Source organism: Scyliorhinus torazame, chromosome 2 (assembly GCF_047496885.1).
Source record: "Scyliorhinus torazame isolate Kashiwa2021f chromosome 2, sScyTor2.1, whole genome shotgun sequence".
Taxonomy (NCBI): domain Eukaryota; kingdom Metazoa; phylum Chordata; class Chondrichthyes; order Carcharhiniformes; family Scyliorhinidae; genus Scyliorhinus; species Scyliorhinus torazame.
The window spans coordinates 112,240,644-112,265,224 of NC_092708.1; the positions used below are offsets into that span (position 1 = coordinate 112,240,644).

The 24,581-nt window shown below is 46.3% G+C and overlaps 1 protein-coding gene across 3 annotated transcripts in view; it reads left to right on the forward strand.

The window, feature by feature from the left end:
* The window catches only part of kalrna (kalirin RhoGEF kinase a), a 1,210,365-nt gene that overhangs the window by 717,128 nt on the left and 468,656 nt on the right, over nucleotides 1–24,581 (forward strand). For all 3 annotated transcript variants that reach the window (XM_072475613.1, XM_072475615.1, XM_072475625.1), the window contains exons 19-21: nucleotides 1,297–1,411; nucleotides 1,948–2,063; nucleotides 2,552–2,674. In XM_072475613.1, the coding sequence (XP_072331714.1) occupies nucleotides 1,297–1,411; nucleotides 1,948–2,063; nucleotides 2,552–2,674 (354 nt within the window). The remainder of the gene's footprint in view (nucleotides 1–1,296; nucleotides 1,412–1,947; nucleotides 2,064–2,551; nucleotides 2,675–24,581) is intronic.

Below are 24,581 nucleotides of genomic sequence, written 5' to 3' on the forward strand. Positions count from 1 at the left end.
GTGGTTGGTAAAAAGAAAATAAGGTGCGTGATTAAATCAAATCGGAAGAGGCCGATAGTGAACGCATTTAACTGCATGTTTCCCAGCGCTCGCAGCGCTAACAAATGTTACTTGGGTTAGATACGGGGCCTCAGCAGGGAATGCGTGGCCGAGGCCACACTTAGTCCCGTTTCCTGTACTGAGGAGACCAGTACTGAACGGCACTCGCCCAGGGGGAGTAGATCCCAATGCCTTGGTTACCTCAGGGAACTGGATATAAAAGTGAGGCTAGCCATCTCGCATTAATATGCAGATTTGCCAAAAAGCATTCCCACCCACAATGGGCGGGAACTACATCGCAATGTCTCGTGAGATCACGTTAGATCCCACGAGGCGTGATGAGCCAGGTAGATCCCAATGCGTTGCTTTTCGGGTGCAGCCTGGTCAGTAGATCACACCCATTGGCTTTAAATATTTCCAGCTGAATAACTGACAAATAAACAACGAGTTATTTGATTAGTATCATAATTTATTTTCCATTATATTTGTACTTTCAATTCTCTGAGTCAAAACTAACTCTTTTAACCCCTTTGCTCTTTTGCAATCCTTCTCCCTCTTTCCATTCTCTTTCTGAAATTACTCTCTTTGGCTCTTGAATTTTTTTTGTTTCTGTCTTTCTACTTATCTATTATTCTTATGCTAAGACTGGCTCTCCAACGAATCCAACATCTCATCTCTTCTTGCTTCTCTCTGTAGGGCCTGGAAATTTCACTCCTGAGGGTGGATAGCGTGAGTTAGGAAATTTCCTAACCTGCTGCGTCCTCCTTGGGAGAAACCAAATGGCATGATCTGCATTCCAGGGGGGTTTGGAGTCGGGCCTGCTGCCTCCTGGATGTAGATTGGAAGTGACCACAGGGGCTGCCAAGTACTGAGGCAGGTTGTTTTTGGATTGGTCTAATGAATGTTCCTGCTGTTTAGGCTGCTCACCACCTGGTATAAATACGCAGACCACATGTTGCACGCGTTCTCGCCATATCTACTTGAAAATTGCAGATGGATTCCTACAACTGGCTTCGGACCCAATTCATATTTGTAATCAGTCTCCTTCCTGTTTCAGGCTGGAGTGCTTGACCCTCCTGAGCACGTTGTCAGAAAGGTTGGCTGCTCCATACTTGCCTTATAAATCGCTCCTACTGTATAATGTATGGAAAACACTGAATGAATGAGTTGGAAGAGCAGTGGCTGGTGTGATCAGTTTGAGGGAAACATGAAATTTGTTGAGCTGTCAGAAATAACCACCTGATTATGTGTTCACAGGCCTGCACTCTTGCGCGCAGGAATGCTGAGGTATTTTTGAAGTACATTCACAGGAACAATGTGAGTATGCCTGGTGTGGCTGCTCACACAAGAGGCCCTGAGCAGCAAGTAAAAGGTGGGTCTGGGTCTACAAAGCATGAATGGTTCACTTACAATCCACCAGTGTTACTCAGAAAATCGGCAATATATATTTTCATTCAGTACCTTCTCAGTTAAAAAAAACAATGAAAATGATTTTATAACTTTGGATTGCTGTCCAATGGTTGGATTTTGTTTTGTTGTCTTGTTATTATTGTTGATTTTATCTCCTTCATACTGTGAGGGTTTTATTGCATATAATTCTAACTAACTGAAATTTCTGCTGTTGTAAAGTACCTGATTTAATATTGTCATCCGCAGGGCATATTTGGATGAATTTCCGGTGATTCATCCTGCAGCACTTTACACCTACGTGTTGAATTCTAACCCACTTTTGCATTTGACTTCTGCCACTGAACTTCCCAATTGTAACGGTTCATGTTTGACTACGGTGTGATTGAATTCTCTTTCATTGTTGAGTGAATGGAAGCAGTTAATCGTATTAACTAAAGAAATAGGCACATGTGCTATCAGAATCTGAGGAGCTGACCACATTGTTGTTTTGTTTTGCAGCTATCCTAAGTGAGCTACTCCAAAGGGAGAACAGAGTTCTTCATTTCTGGACAATGAAAAAGAGGAGACTAGATCAATGCCAACAATATGTGGTGTTTGAAAGAAGTGCCAAACAAGTATGTGTTATGTACCTCACCTGTTTTATCATGTCCTTTGGTGACTGTTAGCTTGAAGCCTTGATAATGTCTTTGCATTCTTTGGAAGTCCCTGTTAGCAGGGATTACTGTCTCAAAAACCAAATGCTACATCTATGGGATCTTCTGCTATTAACAATACTAAGGGTGGAAATCATGGCCTGGAATGCAAACTTTTAACACCACAATAGCGCAGTAAAATTTATATCTTTCATACTTTTTTTCATTTCTTTCTGTGAAGATGTGGTTGCTAGTTGTAAAAGTAGGGAAGGACTTGTTGGAATACATTGCAAAGTTTAATACACTGTTTTACATAGTTAGCTATGCTCTGTGTTTACATGTTTAATTTCATTTATTTCTTGTGTGGCTCGAGCTTTATCTTCTAAAACAAAATCTGATGCCATTGAATTTGAGCAAAGAGCTTTCCCATTTTCAGTGGAACATTGAGCTTATTGCTTTACACTCAACAGGCTTTGGACTGGATCCAAGAAACAGGCGAATATTACCTCTCCACACATACCTCTGCTGGGGAAACTACTGAAGAAACTCAGGATCTAATGAAGGAATATGGTGAATTCAGGATTTCTGCCCAGGTAAGATGAAAGAAATTGCCTCCCTTGTCATTTATCAATGTCTGTTCCTACAGGTAATCCGGAATGGTCTTTTGAAAACCATATTTTGAGCTTTCCAGATTCTCATAGTAGATCATGTACTGTGATGATAAATGTTTTGCCTGAATGTTCAGTGTTTTCTACACTGAGCTCAGCAGAGAGAGGTGTTCAGTTGTTTGAAATGTAACTTTATCCACTGATGGTGAACGTTAAGGGGGGGATTCTCTGGCCTCCCGTCCCCGTGCAATGTGTTTCTCGGCAGTGGGACGCGGCCCTCCGTTAGCCATTGACTGGCGGCAGGATCTTCTGATCCCGCCACTCTCAATGGGATTTATCATTGAATCCATTTCATGCCGTCGGGAAACCCAGGTTGGAGTGTGCCTTCGGTACGACCAGAGGATCTCACCGGCTTGAACAGCCTGAAGGTCTTGCCCTTGGAGTCTGATTTTAAAAAAACATATGCAAAATAATTTCCAAAGTGATGTAGAAAGCAGATATGTTAATATATTAAGCAAGTGTACACTGAATCAATGCACTCCCCCTGATGCTGTCTGAAGTTTAGTCAACACATAAAAGCAAGCCTTACCACAAGGATAATTTTAGGGTGTTTTTCTCACCAGAAAGTGAATATCTAGTTTATTAAAATTACATCTTACATGGATTCAAGAGACCTTGGGTGGGATTCTCCGACCCCCCCGCTGGCAATTCTCCGCTGGCAGCAGCCCCCCCGGCGATTCTCCGGCCCACGATGGGCCAAGTGGCCGCCCGTTGTTTGCCGGTCCCGCCGACGTAAATTAGAGTAGGTCCTTACCGGCGGGACTGATGGCGCGGGCGGCCTCCGGGCTCCTCAAGGGGGTGCGAGGGGGATCTGGCCCCAGGAGGTGCCCCCACGGTGGCCTGGCCCGCGATCGGGGCCCACTGATCCGCGGGCAGGTCTGTGCCGTGAGGGCACTCTATTCCTCTGCATCAGCCGCTGTGGTCCTCCGCCATGGCACGCGAAGAAGATCCCCCTGGGCATGCGCTGGGATGACGCCAGCACACGCTGGCGCTCCCGCGCATGCACCAACTCGCACCAGTTGGCATGGCACCAAGCCCCTTCCCCGCCGGCTGGCACGGCGCAAACCACTCCGGCGCTGGCCTAGCCCCTGAAGGTACGGAAGATTCCGCACCTTTAGGGCAGCCCGACGCCGGAGTGGTTCATGCCACTCCTTCCCGCTGGAGTTGCCCACCCCGCCGATTCCCGCAGAATCCCGCCCCTTATTACACAAACAGTTTCTCAAAGCTGTTTGAGAACATTACGGAGACCACCACCAGAGACACCCCATAAGAGAGACCCCAGTATGGAAGCTCCCCATAAGAGACACCCTTGCCTGGAAGCCCCCCATAAGAGGGCCCCCGCCTCGAAGCAGGAGAGCAGTCCAGACAGGTTGTGAAAAAAAAAAATCACTGCTTTAAAACTCACCTGTGTAATTCACCTGCTGGCTCAGGCACGGGAAACTGCACCTGTAAATTCCTGGAAAGAGAAAAACAGTCAGCTGAGTTTAAATCCCCTCAGATCTTTGATCTGCAAGCCTTTCATTCATATCTCTGTGAAATTCCTTTAACTAGGCTGTGATTCCACACACATCCAGCTGTCTGCATTGTTTAATTCATCTCCCTTCACACTTGGGTGGTACTCTAGTCATCATCTGTGAAACTAACCCCAATGTTCATAAACATCTAGCTATGATTGACACCTCCTGGACCACACAAAAGACAGTTAAATGCTTTCTGCAGAAAAAAAGAAGTGAGAACACTTAAAGCCCTTAACTAGATAGCAGAGAATCCAGCCTCCCTTCGAAAGTGGCGGGAGTAGCGAATCCCTCCACCAGCGAAAGGTGTGCCACCAAGAAACACATGGCTGGGGAACAGGAGAATCCAGCCCCTTGTCTTTATGTAGTGGCATTAATGTAGTACAATGTTACAATGTGCTTCACAAATATATAATCAGGCAAAAACCGAACATGTCATAACAATGATTATTTATGGTTTTCGTGCAAAAATGGATAGAGTTTCTGAATTCAATCTCGAAAGTACTGGTGAAAAATCCCATAATACCATGTCATAAACAGGACATTTGACTGGAGGCTGTTATAGATCAGCTTATAGGTGGATACAGATTCAAGGAAAAGGGGAGCGAAAAGCAAAATGGAGAGGTCTGTGATTGTGCAGGAGCTGACTAAATGACAGAAGGGTAGTGCAAAGTAATGAATAATGGCCAAACGTTTTGTTATGATCCTAAACAAAATCCCCAAGATCTTGGTAAATTTTGGCAAGAGGCCAATAAAGTTTTGATTAAAGTAGGCTGAATTTGGGATTCAAGACATTGGGCGCTTTTCAACTAAAAGGTAATTAAGTCCCATAGCGAGTGCATTTAGCCACATGTTTTCCCAGAGCTCGCTGCACCAAGAAACACATGGCTATACTACACCCCGCATGATAAGTAAGGGGCCTCAGCAGGGAACATGCGGCCGAGGCCGTGCATAGCCCTGTTTTCTACACTGAGGAGCTCCGCTCGCCAGCACTTAGCAGTGCCAGGCTGGCACCCAGGTGGCACTGCCAGGGTACCAGGCTGGCACTGCCAGCATGCCAGGCTGGCACTGCCAGAGTTTCCAGGTGGTGCCCGGTGCCAGGGGACCACCCTGCCCAAAGAGCATGCAGCTAGGGATCTCAAAGAACATAGAACATTACAGCGCAGTACAGGTCCTTCGGCCCTCGATGTTGCGCTGACCTGTGAGACCAGTCTAAAGCCCATCTACACTATTCCCTTATCGTCCATGTGTCTATCCAATGACCATTTGAATACCCTTAGTGTTGGCTAGTCCACTACTGTTGCAGGCAGGGCATTCCACACCCTTACTACTCTCTGAGTAAAGAACCTCCCTCTGACATCTGTCTTATATCTATCTCCCCTCAATTTAAAGCTATGTCCCCTCGTGCTAGACATCACCATCCGAGGAAAAAGGCTCTCACTGTCGACCCTATCCAATCCTCTGATCATTTTGTATGCCTCAATTAAGTCACCTCTTAACCTTCTTCTCTCTAACGAAAACAGCCTCAAGTCCCTCAGCCTTTCCTCATAAGATCTTCCCTCCATACCAGGCAACATTCTGGTAAATCTCCTCTGCACCCTTTCCAATGCTTCCACATCCTTCCTATAATGCGGCGACCAGAATTGCACGCAATACTCCAAATGCGGCCGCACCAGAGTTTTGTACAGCGGCAACATGACCTCATGGCTCCGAAACTCAATCCCTCTACCAATAAAAGCTAACACACCGTACGCCTTCTTAACAACCCTCTCAACCTGAGTGGCAACTTTCAGGGATCTATGTACATGGACATCGAGATCTCTCTGCTCATCCACACTGCCAAGAATCTTACAATTAGCCCAGTACTCTGTCTTCCTGTTATTCCTTCCAAAATGAATCACCTCACACTTTTCTGCATTAAATTCCATTTGCCACCTCTCAGCCAAGCGCTGCAGCTTATCTATGTCCCTCTGTAACTTGTAACATCCTTCCGCACTGTCCACAACTCCACCGACTTTAGTGTCATCTGCAAATTTACTCACCCATTCTTCTACGCCCTCCTCCAGGTCATTTATAAAAATGACAAACAGTAGTGGCCCCAAAACAGATCCTTGTGGTACACCACTAGTAACTGGACTCCAGTCTGAACATTTCCCATCAACCACCACCCTTAGTCTTCTTCCAGCTAGCCAATTTCTGATCCAAACTGCTAAAACTCCCTGAATCCCATACTTCTGTATTTTCTGCAATAGCCTACCGTGGGGAACCTTATCAAATGCTTTACTGAAATCCATATACACCACATCAACTGCTTTACCCTCATCCACCTGTTTGGTTACCTTCTCAAAGAACTCAATAAGGTTTGTGAGGCACAACCTACCCTTCACGAAACCGTGTTGACTATGTCTAATCAAATTATTCTTTTCCAGATGATTATACACCCTATCTCTTATAAACCTTTCCAAGATTTTGCCCACAACAGAAGTAAGGCTCACTGGTCTATAGTTACTGGGGTTGTCTCTACACCTCTTCTTGAACAAGGGGACAACATTTGCTATCCTCCAGTCTTCTGGCACTATTCCTGTTGACAAAGATGAGTTAAAGATCAAAGCCAAAGGCTCAGCAATCTCCTCCCTAGCTTCCCAGAGAATCCTAGGATAAATCCCATCCGGCCCAGGGGACTTATCTATTTTCACCCTTTCCAGAATTGTTAACACCTCCTCCTTATGAACCTAGTAGCCTGAATCTCAGTATTCTCCTCGACAACATTGTCTTTTTCCTGTGTGAATACTGACGAAAAATATTCATTTAGCACCTCTCCTATCTCCTCGGACTCCAAGCAAAACTTCCCACTACTGTCCTTGACTGGCCCTACTCTTACCCTAGTCATTCTTTTATTCCTGACATATCTATAGAAAGCTTTAGGGTTATCCTTGATCCGACCTGCCAAAGACTTCTCATGTCCCCTCCTGGCTCTTCTTAGCTCTCTCTTTAGGTCCTTCCTAGCTAACTTGTAACTCTCGAGCGCCCTTACTGAACCTTCATGTCTCATCTTTACATAAGCCTCCTTCTTCCTCTTGACAAGTCTCCAATCCCCTGGGAGACCCCCACAAATGTCTATCCATCTGGCCCCCGTTTGTGGGGACTAGTTCTGAATGATACTCGCCCAGGTCTCCAAGGCAAAGGGGATAGATAATAATTTCTTCACTACATCAGATAACCCACCATTTTTATTAGGCATAGCCTTCAAATTCCTGTGATACCGCACAAGGTTTACAATAGCCCAGACCTTTTGAGCAGTGGTAATCAGTTTGCCTCTGCGGTACAGAGTTCCTCTGACTTGATGCTGCTGAGCATTTCTCCTCGGATCTTCCAATCTCAGCTATCACAGAAATGCACAGCGCAAAGTCGTTTGGGGAACTCCCTCCGAGCAGAATCCTTTTGACTGCACAAGCTGGTGTATGTATGGTAACGGTCCATTCAGAATGACAGTGAATGTGGACAGCTGAGGTGATAGGTAGATAGGTAGGTGAGTTGGCAGATGGGTCAGAGGTATTTGGGTGATCAAGGGTAGTCAGATCAGGTTGGGGTTGTGAGGGGGATTGCCGATTTGGGTCACATCAGGGAGTTGTTGAGTGGCGGGGGGGGTTAGTCAGGTACTTGGGGAGTGATGAAGTCGGCGACAGAGTCAGTGGTGATTGGGGGTTAATTGTGGAATTACCGAGGTGTGAGACGAGATTATAAACCATCGAACATTTCCTGGGTAACTAGCACACACCCTGCAACCGAGTGAAGACTATGGCTCAAAGTCAGAGGCGGAAACATTCGGTGAAATTTTCTCTTTTTAATGCAGTGTGCCGCAGAGGGCAGGAAGTTTTCTCCACTGTATTGTTAGGATCTCTGAAAAGGAAATCCAAGGGGTGAGTCCCAGTGTCCGCCCCGCCAGAAAGATCAGGGCACCCTTTTTAAATACTGTACGTCCAGTCTTCAGAAAATTTGGCCCAATGTTCCTATGTATATAGATATTTATGCCTGCTGACATATATACCTCTATTATATATTTAAAATGGTCAGGGGTCTCAATGTTCTCCTGGTATGGTACTTGTTGATGTCCATATGAATGTAACATTATATCACCATACATCACAACTTGTGTTCAAACCCTTTCTGCCAAATCTAACAGCAGTACTTACATTCACCACAGGGTGGCACTGTCGTAGTGCATTGCCAAGAGAATGGCAGACATATTGATGAAGGAATGTTAAGACAAGTCCATTGCACTCACCTCAGAGATAACAGAAATCCGTCTTTCCTGTTTCCCCATCCTGCTGAGTAGCATGGGTGCAACTTCTTGGATTTTCTCTGCCTGATAGCCTATTCTGTTTAATAGCGGGATTGTCGGTGCTGTGACTCTCTTTTGGATAGCCACTGGTCTGTTCTGCCTGCTTAACTCTGTTGCTCATCTGCTTATCTATCTGCCAATCTGCCGCATTTCAGTCCTCTCACTCATCTGTTTGCCTGCATACCTCACTGGTAATGCCGTGGCCCAATCACTGACTGCAGCTGCTGACTATTACCCGATGGTAACCAGAGGGTACAGCTGTTTCTCTCCTTGGGTTGGCCTCTTGGCAGCCTTGTACTTGCCACCCCTCCCAATCCGCTTTCCCCTGCCTACCCTTCCCAGCTATACATCCCCCTTCTACGCGCCTCCTACGTTCACAGTCCTATCTCAACCCTGAACCAGTTATTTTCCATTTTCCTTGCCCGGAAGATTTTTCTCCAAATAGTTGTAGATGCTCGGTGAAGAGTGAGATTGATTGACCATTGTTAGGGAACAATATCAAAAAGAGCAGAGCTGAGTAAAGGAGATGAAATGTGTGTCATCCATGAACTAATTCAGGGGTTCCTGGTCTTTTTACTTTTGTGATCCTCCCTCCATGTTATAAACATTCTGGGGACTCCCGTGACAGAATATGCATATTTTCTGTATCAAGTTCAGCCACACAATTAAGCAAACATATTATTATTTTTCTTTACGTAATGTTAAACTTATTTCTGGAGTTGAGCAATAATTCTGTCAAAGGTTGTGGTACTTCAAAAGGGCAGAGACATATCTAGAACTATAAAAGGAAGTTGGTGGAGTGGGCAGATAAGTGGCAGATGAAATTTAATGCGGAGAAGTATGAGGTGCTGCATTTTGGTAGGAAGAACATGAACAGACAATAAGAATAAGGTAGTAATATTCCTCAGGCTGTACAGGAGCAGAGGGACCTGATGTATATGTGCATAGGTCATTGAAGGTGACAGATCAGATGGAGAGAGCAGTTAATAAAGCATATGGAAGTCTGGGCTTTATTAATAGACCCATAAAGTACAAGGGGAAGAAGGTTTTGCTGAATGTGTACAAGACACCAGTTAGATCTCAGTTGTAATTTGTACAGTTCTGGGCACTACACTATAGAAAGGATGTAAACATTTTAGAAAGTGCAGAAAACTTTTGCAAGAATGGTTCCAGGAATAAGAAACTTCGGTTATGAGGATAGATTGGAGAAGTTGGGGCTGGTCTCCTTGGAGAGAACGCTAAGAGGAGATTTGATGGAGATATTCAAAATCGTGACGGGCTGGGCAGAGTAGATAAGGAGGAAGTGTTCCCACTTGTAAAAGGATCAAGAATGAGAGGGCACAGATTTAAAGTGATTTGCAAAAGAAGCAAATGTGATGTAAGAAAAAAATCATTTTCACACAAGTGGTTTGAGTCTGGAATGCACTGCCTGGAAGTGTGTTGGAGGCAGGTTCAATTGAGGCATTTATGAGGGCATGAGATAATTATTTAAGTAGAAACAATGTGCAAGAGTGTAGGGAAAAGGTCGGGGAAAAATGACACTCCATCATGATTCATGCTTGGAGATTCAGGACACATACGGTGGGCAAAAATGGCCTCCTTCAACGCCGTAACAATTCTGTGATTTTGTGATACTTTCAACAAGTACACATCCGTGAGTCATGGTCAACATTTGTTCTGGTTCAGTATTTTGTTTTCATTGTATTTGCTGAAAAGCAAACTTTGGAATAAGTAAGTCCAACATTTTTTTAAAAATGTATTTTATTACAAACATGTATCAAAACAGGTTACAGTGAATAAACACCCCGGGAAAACATTCTTCCTAACAATCAAATATACAGTCTGTACAGATTTTTCGCCTTTTTCACCCCCCCCCCCCCTCCCCCGCGACAAACAGCTCCTCAAACACGGTCATGAACAACTCCCATCTTTACTCAAACCCCCTTGAAGAGCCCCTTAACTCGTACTTTATCTTCTCTAATCGCAGGAAGTCGTACAGGTCACCCAACCAAGCCGCTACCCCTAGTGACAATGCCGACCGCCACTCCAGCAAAATTCGCCACCGTGCAATCAGAGAGGCGAAGGCCAAGACATCAGCCTTCCTCATCTCCATGAGCTCTGGCTTCTCTGAAACCCCAAATATCACCACCAAAGGGTCCGGGTCCACCTCCTCCTCCACTATCCTGGCTAAGACCATAAACACTCCCGCACAGAATCTTCCCAATTTTTCACAACCCCAAAACATGTGCATGTGATTCGCTGGCCCCCGCCCACACCTCTCACACTCATCTGCTACTCCCTGAAAGAACCCACTCATTCTCGCCCTAGTCCTATGCACCCTGTGCACCACCTTAAACTGTATCAGGCTCATCCTTGCAGTGGAAGTAAGCCCAACATTTTCAATGGTGCAGAAGAAGCAGCTCTGTATTTATCGGAGTATTCACACCCAGAGCCCACAACTTCTCCATTAGAATAGGATTTCAGAATACTACAGCACAGAAGGAGGACATCCAGAATATTGTGCGCACTATTGATCAGAGGAGGTTTACCAGACTAATACCTGAATGGGTGAGTTGTCTTCTGAGGAAAGGCGCGGCTAGTGTCCACTGTTAGTTTAGATGTGTAAGATTGAAACATTTAAGATCCTGAGGGGTCCTGACAGGGTGGATGTGGAGAGGATGTTGCCGCTTGTGGGAGAATCTTGAACTAGGGGGTCACCATTTTAAAATAAGTGCCATCCAGATAAAATGGAGATGAGGCGATATCTTTTCTCTCAGAGGGTCGTGGGTCGTTGGAGCTCTCTTCCTGAATAGACGGTGTCGGCATTGGTGAAAGATTTTCTGTCCATTCCTGACACAGGAGTATAGTGGAGTCGGGAGATATATATCTGAATTGCGAATAATTCTATTCCAATCAAAGATTGGCTCTGATTTCATCCTTTACAACTGGCTGTCAGAAGTATGACACAGAAGCATTAGTAAACAAAAATGACAAAGAACCACCTTTATATTAAGGCAGATGACTAAATGCTTGGTCAAGATCTAGATTTTAAAGAGTGTCTTAAAGGAGGAGAAAGAACTAGAGAAGGAGGGAGGTACAGGGATAGAAATTCCAGAGCATAGGGTCCCAGCAACGGAAGGCCCTAAGTGGTGGAACAATTAAAATTGGGGATGCTCAATAAGTCGGAAATAGATGGGGAGCAGCAAAGTCAGGAAGGAATGTGAAAACAAAATGCGAATTTTAAAATTGTGGCTCTACTTAACAGGGAGCGGTTGCAGGTGAGGGAGCACGGGGTGATGGGTGAGATAGGACATGGGCAACAGAGTTTTGGCTCTCCTCAAGTTTATGAGGGCGGAATGAGGGAGGATGGCCTGGAGGGTGTTGGAATTGTCAAGCCCAGAGGTAACAAAGCCACGGATGAGTTAGGGCTTCAACAACAGACAAACTGAGGGGCAGAGTCAGGCAATGTTACGGAAGTGGAAAAAAGAGGAACTTTCTGCTTACCCAGGACTGGATATCAGACAAGCAAGCAGTCTGATAATTTACAGTCAGTGGAGGGGTCAAGAGAGGTGGTGGTGAGTTAAAGCTCAAAGCCATCTCTGTACGTGTGGAAGCCGACATTGGCATGGATTTTCCGGTCAGCAACAATGTCATTGCCACTGCCCACAAACCCAGCTATGCTACACATTTCACCCAGGATATTCCTGGCTAAAGCAGAAAGCAGCAGCACAAGCACTTCTGGACAAGTCCAATGAGATAGGAGAGTTGGAAAAAGGAGAGAACATACCTCCTTTGTATGACAGTAGTTGCCATATTCCAGTAAATATTTAAAGGTCGCAAGTCTTTTAATGAACGAGTGTGAGTTAGTGAATGTTTGAGTGAATGAATGGGTAGGTGGGAAAATGTGGGTGAGGTGGGTAGGCCAGGGTTTTGTGGTTGGGAATAGTCGAACTAGGTTGGGGGCTGGTTGGGTCAGGTCGGGGGTAGCTCGGTCAAGTGTAGTCGGGTGGTCTGGCAGTAGCTGGGTGGGGGGACATCTGGCCGGAGTGCGAGGGGGTAGTCAGGTCTGGTCAGTAGGTAGTTGGGTGGTTGGGGAGTAGTCACATCTAGTCGGTAGTCGGGTGTAGAGGATAGTTGGATTTGATCGGGGATAATCGTATGGTAGTCAGGTGCCGGGGGCAGTCAGATCTGGCTGGGGGTGTAGTCAGTTTGGTATGAGGGCTAGTGGGATCTGGTAGGGAGGGCGAGATAGTCAGATGGGAGGTAGTAGGGTCAGGGGATGTAGGTGGGTAGTGGGGTAGTTAGGTTGGGTTACTGGGGTTAGTCGGGTGGTCAGGGGGTGGTGGTAGACAGGTCTGGCCGGGTGGCCGGAGAGGTGATGCAGGTGGTTGGTTGTGGTGCTTAGTTAAGTACGCAGGTATTAGACCAGGTATAGAATTGTCTAAATTCCCCGGGTAAGTATCCAGGCATGTCTTGTATCAGCATCAGAGACATTCATAGTGGTCCTGGGAACAGAGAATTCAACCAGCAGAAGCCGAGTGGTTGGGGGATAGTGCTAGATAAGTCAGTGGTAAAAGGGTGGTTGGAATGGTGTTTATGGGGAAGGGTGGTTGATTGTGGTGTTTAGTGGAGTACGCAGGTATTAGACCAGATGCCTCCCGGCAACTTCCGTGTATATCTAACATCGGGTCTTCTTTGGGGTCCTGATGTGTATCTCCCGACATAGGCCCCATTTCTGATGATCCAAAGACTGGATGTTTTGGGACATTGTTTCTTTTGTCATGTGAGAGTACCTTTAAGAAATGGATGTTTAAGCAGTGTACCTTTAAGAAATGGAGCTGATCATATCACTGAAGTGATGTCAGAGGGTGGGGGGCGCTGAGCTCACTTCTGCTTTTGGTTTCAGTTTTGAGGAGGCAGCTGGGAGTCTGTGTTTTGCTGAGCGCTGCAGGAAGAAACAACAGAGCTGGTCTGTTGATGTCTGAAATCCAAAGACTATAAATATATTGTAACCTCATGTCTATTTTTGAAGGTTTGAATTCTTTTGGATGTTTAAAGGAACAGTTTGAAAGATTATTTAGGGTTGTAGTCTTTTGTGGTTCTCTTTGAAGTAATGGGTGTTCAGATATTCAATGTTTGTTTTTAAAAGGTTAACTTGAGTTCATAGAATAAACATTGTTTTGTTTTAAAAACCATTTGTCCATAATTGCTGTATCACACCTGGAGAGTACGCCGTGTGCTTCCCACACCACAATCTATTAAAGGTTGTGGGTCGGTTGAACTCCATGAAACACTTTGGGGTTCTGTAAACCCGGACCCATAACAATTGGGGGCTCGAGGGGGATAAATGTCTATCTATTGGATTGGCTTAGTGAACTTAAAGATAGTGAGGGGTGAGCATATTGTGGTTGCTTTTCAAGTATGGTATTTTAGTTTAAGTGTTGTGGACAATGGCTCTTTCAGAGGCTCAGAAGTTTTTGGGGGCGGAGATGGCCACACGCAGTACCTTACAGACAGAGACTAAAAGCAGACTGTTAGATTTGGCAAAAGCATTGCAGTCAACATTGCCTGGCAAAATGCGAAAAGGTGAGGTAATTATGGCGGTGGTTAAGCATTTAAAGTTGCCTGAGATACAGTTTGATTCATTGGAAATGGCAAAAACTCAGTTACAAATTAAACAAATTTCCCGTATCAGCCTCCCCAAACAGGCGCTGGAATGTGGCAACTAAGGCTTCTCACAGTAACTTCAATTGAAGCCTACTTGTGACAAGAAGCGATTTTCATTTCATTTAATTTTCAAATGGAACATGAGAAAGACTTAAAGCAGCTTGAATACGAAAGAGGTAGAGAGGAAAAAGAAAGAGAGAGAGCGGGAAAAAAAGGAGAGAGAAGAAATGAGAAAAGAAAGAATAGCCCTAGCAGAACAAAAAGAAAGAGAAAGGAAGATACAGATCAGGGGAAAATATAAAGAGAGAGAGTTTGAACTTCAGAAAATGGCCATGAAACATGACAGTCAGTTAAAATTGGCAGATGTAAAGGGAAACGTACAGTTGGATGATAGTGATGAGGATAGTGAGAAAGAGCGTCAAAGTCGAAGGCTTGGTGGGAATCTATTTAAATATGTCCAAGCATTGCCAAGGTTTGACGAGAAGGAGGTAGAAGCCTTTTTTATTTCATTTGAGAAGGTAGCTAAACAAATTAAATGGTCACAGGACATGTGGATATAACTGATTCAAACAAAGCTGGTAGGTAGAGCTAGTGAAGTGTGCGTCACTACCGGCGGAGGTATCTGGAACGTATGAGGAGGTGAAAAAATCCATCTTAGGCGCATATGAACAAGTGCCTGAAGCTTACAGACAAAGATTTAGAAATTTAAGGAAAGAATTTGGTCAAACATACATGGAGTTTGAAAGGCTCAAACAGAGTAATTTTGATAGGTGGATAAGGGCTTTGAAAATAGACCAAACGTATGAAGCTCTCAGAGAAATTATACTTTTGGAGGAGTTAAAAAATTTAATTCCTAATGTAGTGTGAACTCATGTGGAAGAGCAGAGGGTTAAAACTGCGCGGTTAGCAGCAGAAATGGCAGATGATTATTAATTAGTTCATAAATCAAAGCTTGGTTTCCGACATCAGTTTCAGCCTGTGAGGGATAGAAACTGGGGACATGAGAAATACTCAAGTGGTAAAGGTAAGGGTGATCTGATGGGAGATAATAAGGAGAGTGTACCTCAGATTAAAAAAGAAATCCAGGAGGGTGGAAGAGAAATGAAAAGTTTCAAATGTTTTCACTGTAATAAACTAGGCCATGTAAAGTCACAGTGTTGGTGGTTGAAGAAAAGCACTGGGAACGCTGATGTAGTAAAACAGGATAAGACAGTAGGGTTTGTTAAAGTGGTAAAGGAAAGGCCCAAGTGAAGTGAAGGAGCAAAAGACTGTACAGCCTAATCAAGAGGTGATTGATAAGAAGGTGCCAGATCTCTTTAAAGAATTTACTTGTGTGGGTAAAGTTTACTCATGTGTATCAGGAGGAGCAGGTAAATAAGTCACAATTTTAAGAGATACGGGAGCTAGTCAATCTTTAATAGTAAGAGATGAGGAATTATGTAGTTTGGGAAGAATGTTGCCAGAAAAGGCAGTAATATGTGGAATTCAGGGTGAGAGGAGTAGCGGTCCATTATATAAGGTAAGGTTGGAAAGTCCAGGGAAGAGTGGTGAAGTGGTAGTAGGAGTAATAGAGAAACTATCTTGTCCAGGAATACAGTTTATCTTGGGTAATGATATAGCTGGATCGCAGGTGGGAGTGATGCCTACTGTGGTTGATAAGCCAGTGGAAAATCAGACAACTGAAGTGTTGAAGGACGAATATCCTGGGATTTTTCCAGATTGTGTAGTAACAAGGTCGCAAAGTCACAGGTTAAGACAAGAGGAGAAATCAAAGAGTGAAGATGAAGTTGAAGTGCAATTATCAGAAACGATTTTTGATCAGATGGTTGAAAACGAACAAGAACAGGTGGAGGATGAGGCGAATATTTTTAGTTCAGGAAAATTGGCGGAGTTACAACAGAAAGATGTAGAAATAAAACGTATATATCAGAAAGCATATACGGAAGAGGAATCTGAGAGTATACCAGAGTGTTATTCCGTAAAAGTGATGGCTTGATGAGAAAATGGAGACCTTTACATATGCAGGCGGATGAGAAGTGGGCAGAAGTTCATCAAGTAGTATTGCCGGTAGGGTATAGAAAGGAGGTGTTGCGAGTTGCACATGAGGTACCAGTGGGAGGTCATTTGGGAATAAGGAAAACTCAAGCTAAAATCCAAAAACATTTTTATTGGCCGGGACTACATAAAGATGTAGTTAAATTTTGTCAATCTTGTTACACATGTCAAGTGATAGGGAAACCTCAAGCAATGATAAAACCAGCGCCCTTAATACCCATTCCAGCATTTGAGGAACCTTTTGCAAGGGTCCTAATTGATTGTGTAGGACCTCTTCCTAAAACAAAAAGTGGGAATCAATATCTTTTGACTATAATGGATGTGTCCGCTAGATTTCCAGAGGCCATTCCAGTACGTAATATTACAGCTAAAAGGATTGTGGAGGAGTTACTGAAATTCTTTACTAGATATGGACTACCCACAGAAATTCAATCAGATCAAGGATCAAATTTTACCTCAACATTATTCAAAGACGTTACGGATAGTTTAGGAATAAAACAATTTAAATCAACTGCGTACCATCCAGAATCGCAGGGAGCGTTAAAAAGGTGGCATCAGACATTCAAGACAATGTTGAGGGCTTATTGTCAAGATTATCCAGAGGATTGGGATAAAGGAATTCCATTCGTACTGTTTGCAATTAGGGATGCACCTAATGAGTCAACCAAATGTAGTCCTTTTGAACTAATTTTTGGTCATGAGGTAAGAGGACCACTTAAATTGATTAAAGAAAAATTGGTGGGTGAAAAATCGGAAGTTACACTATTGGATTACGTGTCAAATTTTAGGGAACGATTAAATAGAGCCGGTGAATTGGCCAGACAACATTTGAAAGTTGTACAAAATGTGAAGGAACAGGTAGCGGACAAGAACTCCAAAGTTCGTAGTTTTGCCAGTGGAGATAAAGTTTTAGTGTTGTTACCAGTGGTAGGTGAACCTTTAAAAGCTAGGTTTTGTGGACCATATCAGATTGAAAGGAAATTAAGTGAGGTGAATTATGTGTTAAAAACACCAGCTAGGACTTCCGGTGGCGGTTATGAGGGAGTAGGTCGCACATTTGGTGGCTCCCGCTTCGGTTGGGCTTTTGGACCTTTTCCCCTGATGTTTTTGCGCTTTTGAGCGCGGAACTGGAAAGCAATAGCACTCAGGCACGGGACCCATACAGAATTGTATGGTCCTAAGAAGCCGGAGGGACGGTAAACAGCAGAAGGACTGGTCGAGTAAGGGCACAGTGGAGGCTGTGAGAGAGACCAGCATGGCTGGTGTTCAGAGCAAGGAGCCGGCAGCCCAGCCCACAATGGAGCAGCTCCTGCAGAATATGCAGGAGGGCTTTTTGGCTCTGAAGCGTGACAACTTGGAGCCGTTACAGAAGTCGATTGACCGGATGGGAAAAAGGCTGGATGATCAGGCTGAGAAGCTCCAGCAGTTGGAGAAGTCAGTGGAGGAGCAGGCTGACTTTCAAACGGCGGATGTGGAGATTCGGAGACTGAGGGACCAGCAAAACGTGCTTCTGGAAAGGCTGGAGGACCTGGACAACAGATCTCGCTGGAAGAATGTGAGAATCATGGGCCTCCCAGAGGGGGCAGAGGGGCTAGACGCTGCCGCATATGTGGAGGGTATGTTCCAGAAGTTGCTGGGGAACAAGGTGTTCCTGCGCCCGCCGGAGGTGGACGGGGCACACAGAGTGCAGGTGAGGCAGCCGCGACAAGGGTGTCCTCACGAGCGATGGTGGTACGCTTTCACAGGTACCTGGACAAGGAACGGGTACTGCAATGGGCAAAGAGCACATGAAGCTGTATTTGAGACAATACCGCCCTCCATGTGTACCAGGATTTGAGCGCTGAGGTGGCCAGGAGGAGGGGAGGCTACAGGCAGGTGAAGGAGATACTGTATAAAAACAAGGTGAAATTAGGGCTGCTTTTTCCGGCGCGTCTGTGGGTCACGTATAAGAGTCAGCACCACTATTTCGAGGAACCCAAAGAGGCGATGGACTTCGTTAATAAGCAAGGGCTGGCCCTGAGCTGAGGACGTTTGGACTCATGTTAGAACTTTTAAGTATATGTGGTGTCTCTCCCGTTTTGGAAATTACCTGCATGTTTGGGTCCGTTTTTGTTGTTTCTTTTTTCGACCTTGTTGGGGGGTTGGAAGGTGGTAGGGATGTATCTTCTTTTTTTTTTGCGTGGTTTACCTGAATGTTTCCTGTTTGGGCTCTTTGATTAGTTGGAGTTTGGTTGGGGGGAAAATAATAAAGAAAACAGTTAAAAGGGTTGGGTTAAGATGGATGCTTCAGGGGAACTTTGTGCAATCTTTTTCTGTGTCTGTATGGGAAGGACTGAGAGGGCCTGTTATTTCTTATCTCTTTTTTTCTTGTTTAACTTAAATGGTGCTATTGTGGTGGTTGTTTATGACTTGTATCGAGTGTTTGCTTAGGTAGGGCTGATCTGGGGAAGTGGTGTGGAGGGGTCGGGGGAGGGGTGACTGGGAACAATGGGTGGGAGACGTGATGGTGCCGAGGCTGGGAGCCCCAGGCTAGCTGAGTGCAGCTAGTCAATGGGAGACAAGGTGGGGGGTGTCCATATAGTTAGATTAGAGCAGGGGTTAGGTGATAGGATGGTATTGCTCGGGAGGGGCAGGGGGGAGAGTTGTTCTGCTGACGGGGATGGAAACTGGGCATGGTAACAATGAGGAGGTCATGGGTGGAGCCGGCCAGGGGGCGCGACACATGGCTGGGGGACTGGCCAAGGAAAGGGGATGGCTGATTGGCAAAGGGGGTGGGGGGGGGGCGAAGTGTCCCCCAACCAGAAGGATCACCTGAGGGTTCGAGGGTTAAACGGGCCAGTGAAGAGGGCGCGTGTGTTTGCGCATCTGCGGGTTCTGAAGGCGGACATAGTCTTGCTGCAGGAGACGCACCTGAATGTGGCAGACCAGGTTAGGTTAAGGAAGGGATGGGTCAGTCAGGTCTTCTATTCGGGGCTTGATTGTAAGACGAGGGGGTTTGCGATCCTGATTAATAAAAGGGTACAATTTGAGGTGGAGGGCACAGTCGTGGATGGGGGTGGTAGGTTTGTTATGGTGAGGGGTAAGCTGGAAGGGGTGAGAGTAGTCCTGGTCAGTGTGTATGCCCCTAATTGGGACGATGTGGATTTTATTAGGAGGATGCTGGGGAGGATCCCTGACTTGGACTCGCGTAAGTTGATCATGGGCGGGGACATTAATACGGTCCTGGACCCGAGCCTGGACCGGTCATGCTCAAGAATGGGCAGGTTGCCAGCGATGGCAAAGGAACTGAGAGGGTTCATGGAGCAAATGGGGGGAGCAGATCCGTGGAGGTTTAGCCGGCCGACGGCGAGGGAGTTCTCGTACTACTCCCACGTCCACAAGGTGTATTCCCGAATTGACTACTTTGTTGTGAATAGGGCCCTGCTGGCCAGAATGGTGAGGGCAGAATATTCAACAATTGCCATATCGGACCATGCTCCGCACTGGGTAGACCTGCAGTTTTGTAAGGACAGCTTTCAGCACCCACCATGGAGGCTGGAAGTTGGATTACTCGCGGACGAGGCGGTGTGTGAGAGGCTGAGGAAATGCATGCAGAATTACCTGCAGGTGAACGATACTGGAGAAGTCTCGGCAGTGGTGCTCTGGGAGGCACTGAAGGCAGTGGTGAGCGGGGAGCTGATTTCAATCCGGGTGTACAGGGACAGGACAGATAGGGCAGAGACGAACCGACTGATTAAGGAAATCCTACGGATGGACAGGAGTTGCGCGAAATCCCAGAGGCCAGAGTTACTCAGGAAACGACAGAGGCTGCCGGCCGAATTTTGGGTGCTGACTACTGGCAAGGCTGTAGAGCAGCTTAGAAAGGTAAAAGGCGCGATTTATGAGCATGGGGAGAAGGCCAGTAGAATGCTTGCGCAGCAACTGAGGAAGAGGGAAGCGGCTAGGGAAATAGGGAGGGTAGTGGATGGGGAAGGTAATCTAGTGGGTGATCCAGCAGGGCTGAACAAGGTCTTTAGGGACTTTTATAGGAAGCTGTACACTTCGGAACCATCCGGGGGACCGGGGGGAATGAGGCGATTCCTGGATGGACTGGCCTTCCCAAGAGTGGGGAGGGTTGGGGGACGGACTGGGGGCCCTGGTCAGGATCGAAGAGGTATTGGGGGGCCTGAAGGTCATGCAGTCGGGTAAAGCCCCGGGGCCAGACGGGTATCCGGTGGAGTTTTACAAAAAATTTGCCGGGATAGTGGGGCCGGTGCTGGTCAGGGTCTTTAACGAGGCAAGAGACAGAGGGAGTTTACCCCCGACGATGTCGCAGGCCACCATCTCGCTCATTCTGAAACGGGATAAGGACCTGGAGGCCTGTGGGTCATACAGGCCGATCTCTTTGATTAACGTAGACGCCAAGTTACTGGCCAAGATTCTGGCGACTAGAATTGAGGACTGTGTCCCGGATGTAATTGGGGAGGACCAAACCGGGTTTGTAAAGGGGAGGCAGCTGGTGGCCAACCTAAGAAGGCTGCTCAACGTGATTATGATGCCCCCGGAGAGTAGGGAGGTAGAAATAGTGGTAGCCATGGCTGCTGAAAAGGTTTTTGACCGGGTCGAGTGGGATTATCTGTGGGAGGTACTAGGATGGTTTGGGTTCGGCGGGGGGGGGGGGTTCATCAACTGGGTTAGGCTATTGTATCAGGCCCCGGAGGCGAGTGTAAGGACGAACAGGACGACATCGGACTACTTTAGACTGCACCGTGGGAGAAGACAGGGCTGCGCTCTCTCTCCACTGCTGTTTGCGCTGGCCATAGAGCCGCTGGCAATTGCACTGAGAGCTTCTAGGGGCTGGAAAGGGCTGGTCCGGGGGGGGGGGGGGGAGTGGAACATAGAGTCTCGTTATACACAGATGATCTGCTGTTATATGTATCGGATCCAATGGTGGGGATGGACGGTATTATGGCAACCCTGAGGGAATTTGGCCGATTCTCCGGATACAAACTGAACATGGCTGAGAGCGAGTTGTTTGTAATTCAGGTGAGGGGGCAGGAGAGTAGGCTGAAGGGGTTGCCGTTCAGGCTAGTGGGGGAGAGTTTCCGATATTTGGGGATTCAGGTGGCACGGGGCTGGGGCAAGCTGCATAAGCTCAACCTGTCCTGACTGGTGGAACGAGGGAGGGAGGAGGTCCGGAGGTGGGATGCGCTCCTGTTGTCATTGGCGGGGAGGGTGCAGACTGTTAAGATGACGATTCTCCCGCGGTTCTTGTTTGTTTTTCAGTGTCTCCCCATCTTTATCCCGCGGTCCTTCTTTAAGAGGCTGGATAAAATTATTCTGGGATTTGTATGGGCTGGGAAGTCCCCGCGGGTGAAGAGGGTGATGCTTGAAAGGAACAGAGGAGAAGGGGGGCTGGCGTTGCCGAACTTCAGCAAATATTACTGGGCGACCAACATAGCGATGATAAGGAAATGGATGGTGGGTGCGGGGTCGGTTTGGGAGCGGATGGAGGCTGCTTCGTGCAGGGGCACTAGCTTAGCAGCCCTGGTCACGGCACCTCTGCCGCTTCTGCCGGCACGGTACTCCACCAGCCCGATAGTGGTGGCGGCTCTTCGGATCTGGGGCCAGTGGAGGAGGCATGTAGGGGAGGTAAGAGCATCGGTGTGAACCCCAATCTGCGGCAACCACTGATTTGCCCCGGGGAACATGGACGGAGGGTATCGACTGTGGGGGTGGGCGGGGATTGTGAGGATGTGGGATCTGTTCCTGGAAGGGAGCTTTCTGAGCATGAGGGCGCCGGAGGAGAAGTTTGGGCTGGCGAGAGGGAACGACTTTAGATACTTACAGGTGCGGGATTTTGTACGCAGACTGGTGCCGTCCTTCCCATGTCTCCTGCCGAAGGGGAGGCAGGACAAGGTAGTTTCTAGGGGAGAGGTGGGAGAGGGTAGCGTTTCAGACATCTACAAGGAACTAATGGGAGCTGAGGAGATGCAGACCGAGGACCTGAAGCTTAAGTGAGAGGAGGAGCTCGGGGGGAGATGTAGGACGGTATCTGGGCGGAAGCCCTGAGCAGAGTAAACATGACCGCAACATGCGCCAGGCTCAGCCTGATCCAGTTTAAGGTTGTGCACCAGGCCCACATGACGGTGGCCCGGATGAGCAGATTCTTCGGGCTGGAGGACAAGTGTGCTAGATGCACCGGAGGGTCGGCTAACCATGTACACATGTTCTGGTCGTGGCGTAAACTCAGTGGGTATTGGCAGGGATTCGCAGATGTCATGTCCCGGGTATTGAAAACTGGGGTGGTAATGAGTCCTGAGGTGGCAAACTTTGGGGTTTTGAGGACCCGGGAATCCAGGAAGAGAGGGTGGCCGATGTTCTGGCCTTTGCTTCCCTGGTAGCCCGGCGACGAATACTGTTAGCATGGAGGGACTCAAAGCCCCCGAGGGCTGAGGTATGGCGATCGGACATGGCAGCTTTCTTGGCCTAGAGAAAGTCAAGTTCGTTTTGAGAGGTTCGCTACTAGGGTTCGCCCGAAGGTGGCAGCCATTTATTGACTTCTTCGCAGAGGAGTAAGCGTCAGCAGGGGGGGGGGGGGAGGGGGGGGGCTAGGGTAGTGTAGAGTAGAGTAGGGGATATTGAGGCAGGTCCGTGTATGAACAGAGCCGTGATTTGCACTATGTTTAATTTGTGTCTTGACTTCTTTTTTTGTAGTGTACAATGTCACTTTTTCTATATGCCTAAAATACCTCAATAAAATTGTTTGTTTGAAAAAAAACACCAGACAGAAGGAAGAATCACCAAGTGTGTCATGTGAATATGCTTAAAAGGTACTTTGAAAGGGAAGGAGAGAAAAAGGAGGAGGTTTTAATGATTCTAACAAAGTGACGAACCAAATCCAGATGACTGTGAATTTGACATACCTCAAATTAAATAGGAAAATGAGGATGTTCTTAAAAATTGGGATAAATTGTTGAGTTATCTTCCAGAGGAAAAATGAACTGACCTGAAAGAGTTATTGATATCACACGGGCAAGTTTATGGAGATAAATTGGGAAGTATTAAAATGGCTATACATGATGTAGATGTGGGAAATGCTGTTCCTATCAAACAACTTCCATACAAACTTAATCCTTTAAAATTGGCACAGGTCAACAAAGAGATTGAGACTATGCTTAAAAATGGCATAATTGAAGTGGGTTGCAGCCAATGGAGCTCACCCATAGTGATGGTACCTAAACCAGATGGTACCCTACAGTTGTGTGTGGACTATAGAAAGGTGAATGCAGTTACAAGAACGGACTCTTATCCTATCCCACATTTGGAGGATATCATTGAGAAAGTGGGACAATCCTCTTTTATTTCCAAACTGGATTTACTTAAAGGTTACTGGCAGGTACCTCTATCCGAAAGGGCGAAGGAGATTTCAGCTTTTGTGACTCCAGATGGTATATACCAATTCAAAGTTATGCCATTTGGCATGAAAAATGCCCCAGCCACATTTCAACGGTTGACTAATACAGTCGCTTCAGGATTACCCAATTGTGCGGTATATATCGACGATCTGGTAGTTTTCAGCCAGACATGGAAAGAACATTTAAAACATTTTATGGAGTTATTCGATCGACTTCAGGAGGCGGGTTTGGTGATAAACCTAGCCAAAAGTGAATTTGGAAAAGCCCAAGTCACTTTCCTTGGCCTTACAATCGGACAGGGTCGATTGGTCCCACGGGATGTGAAAACAAAAGTTATTGGGGAGTTTCCGATACCCTCGACATGACGGGAAATAATTCGATTTTGTGGCATGAGTGGATTTGATCGAACATTTGTGCAAGTGTTTTGTAGCGTGATTGCTCCACTGACGGACTTGCTTAAGAAACGTAAAAAATTTCAGTGGACAGCGGATTTTCAGCAGGCATTTGACTGCCTGAAAGCTGTGATAATCAATGCGCATGTATTGGAGAATTGCAAGGGACTCTGTGATCAGATTGAACTGAAGTATCTAACTTTAAAGAGAAATGCCGAGGCGTAGAGGAATGGATGGATCGTGCAAAGACTTTCTTGTTCGCAGAGACTGTCAATCGGGAAAGATTTCGGTTGGAGGAAGAAGAACGAAAAAAGAAATGGACTATATTATTATACCTGTTTGCGTGTGTTGTTTTTTTGAACCGTTAAAGTGTTTTTACTGTGTGCATTTCTTAATTGATGGTGCAAAGGTGAAAAATGAAACCATCTTGAAGTTGATGGGGTTTTTTTTTCTTGGGGGGAGGTG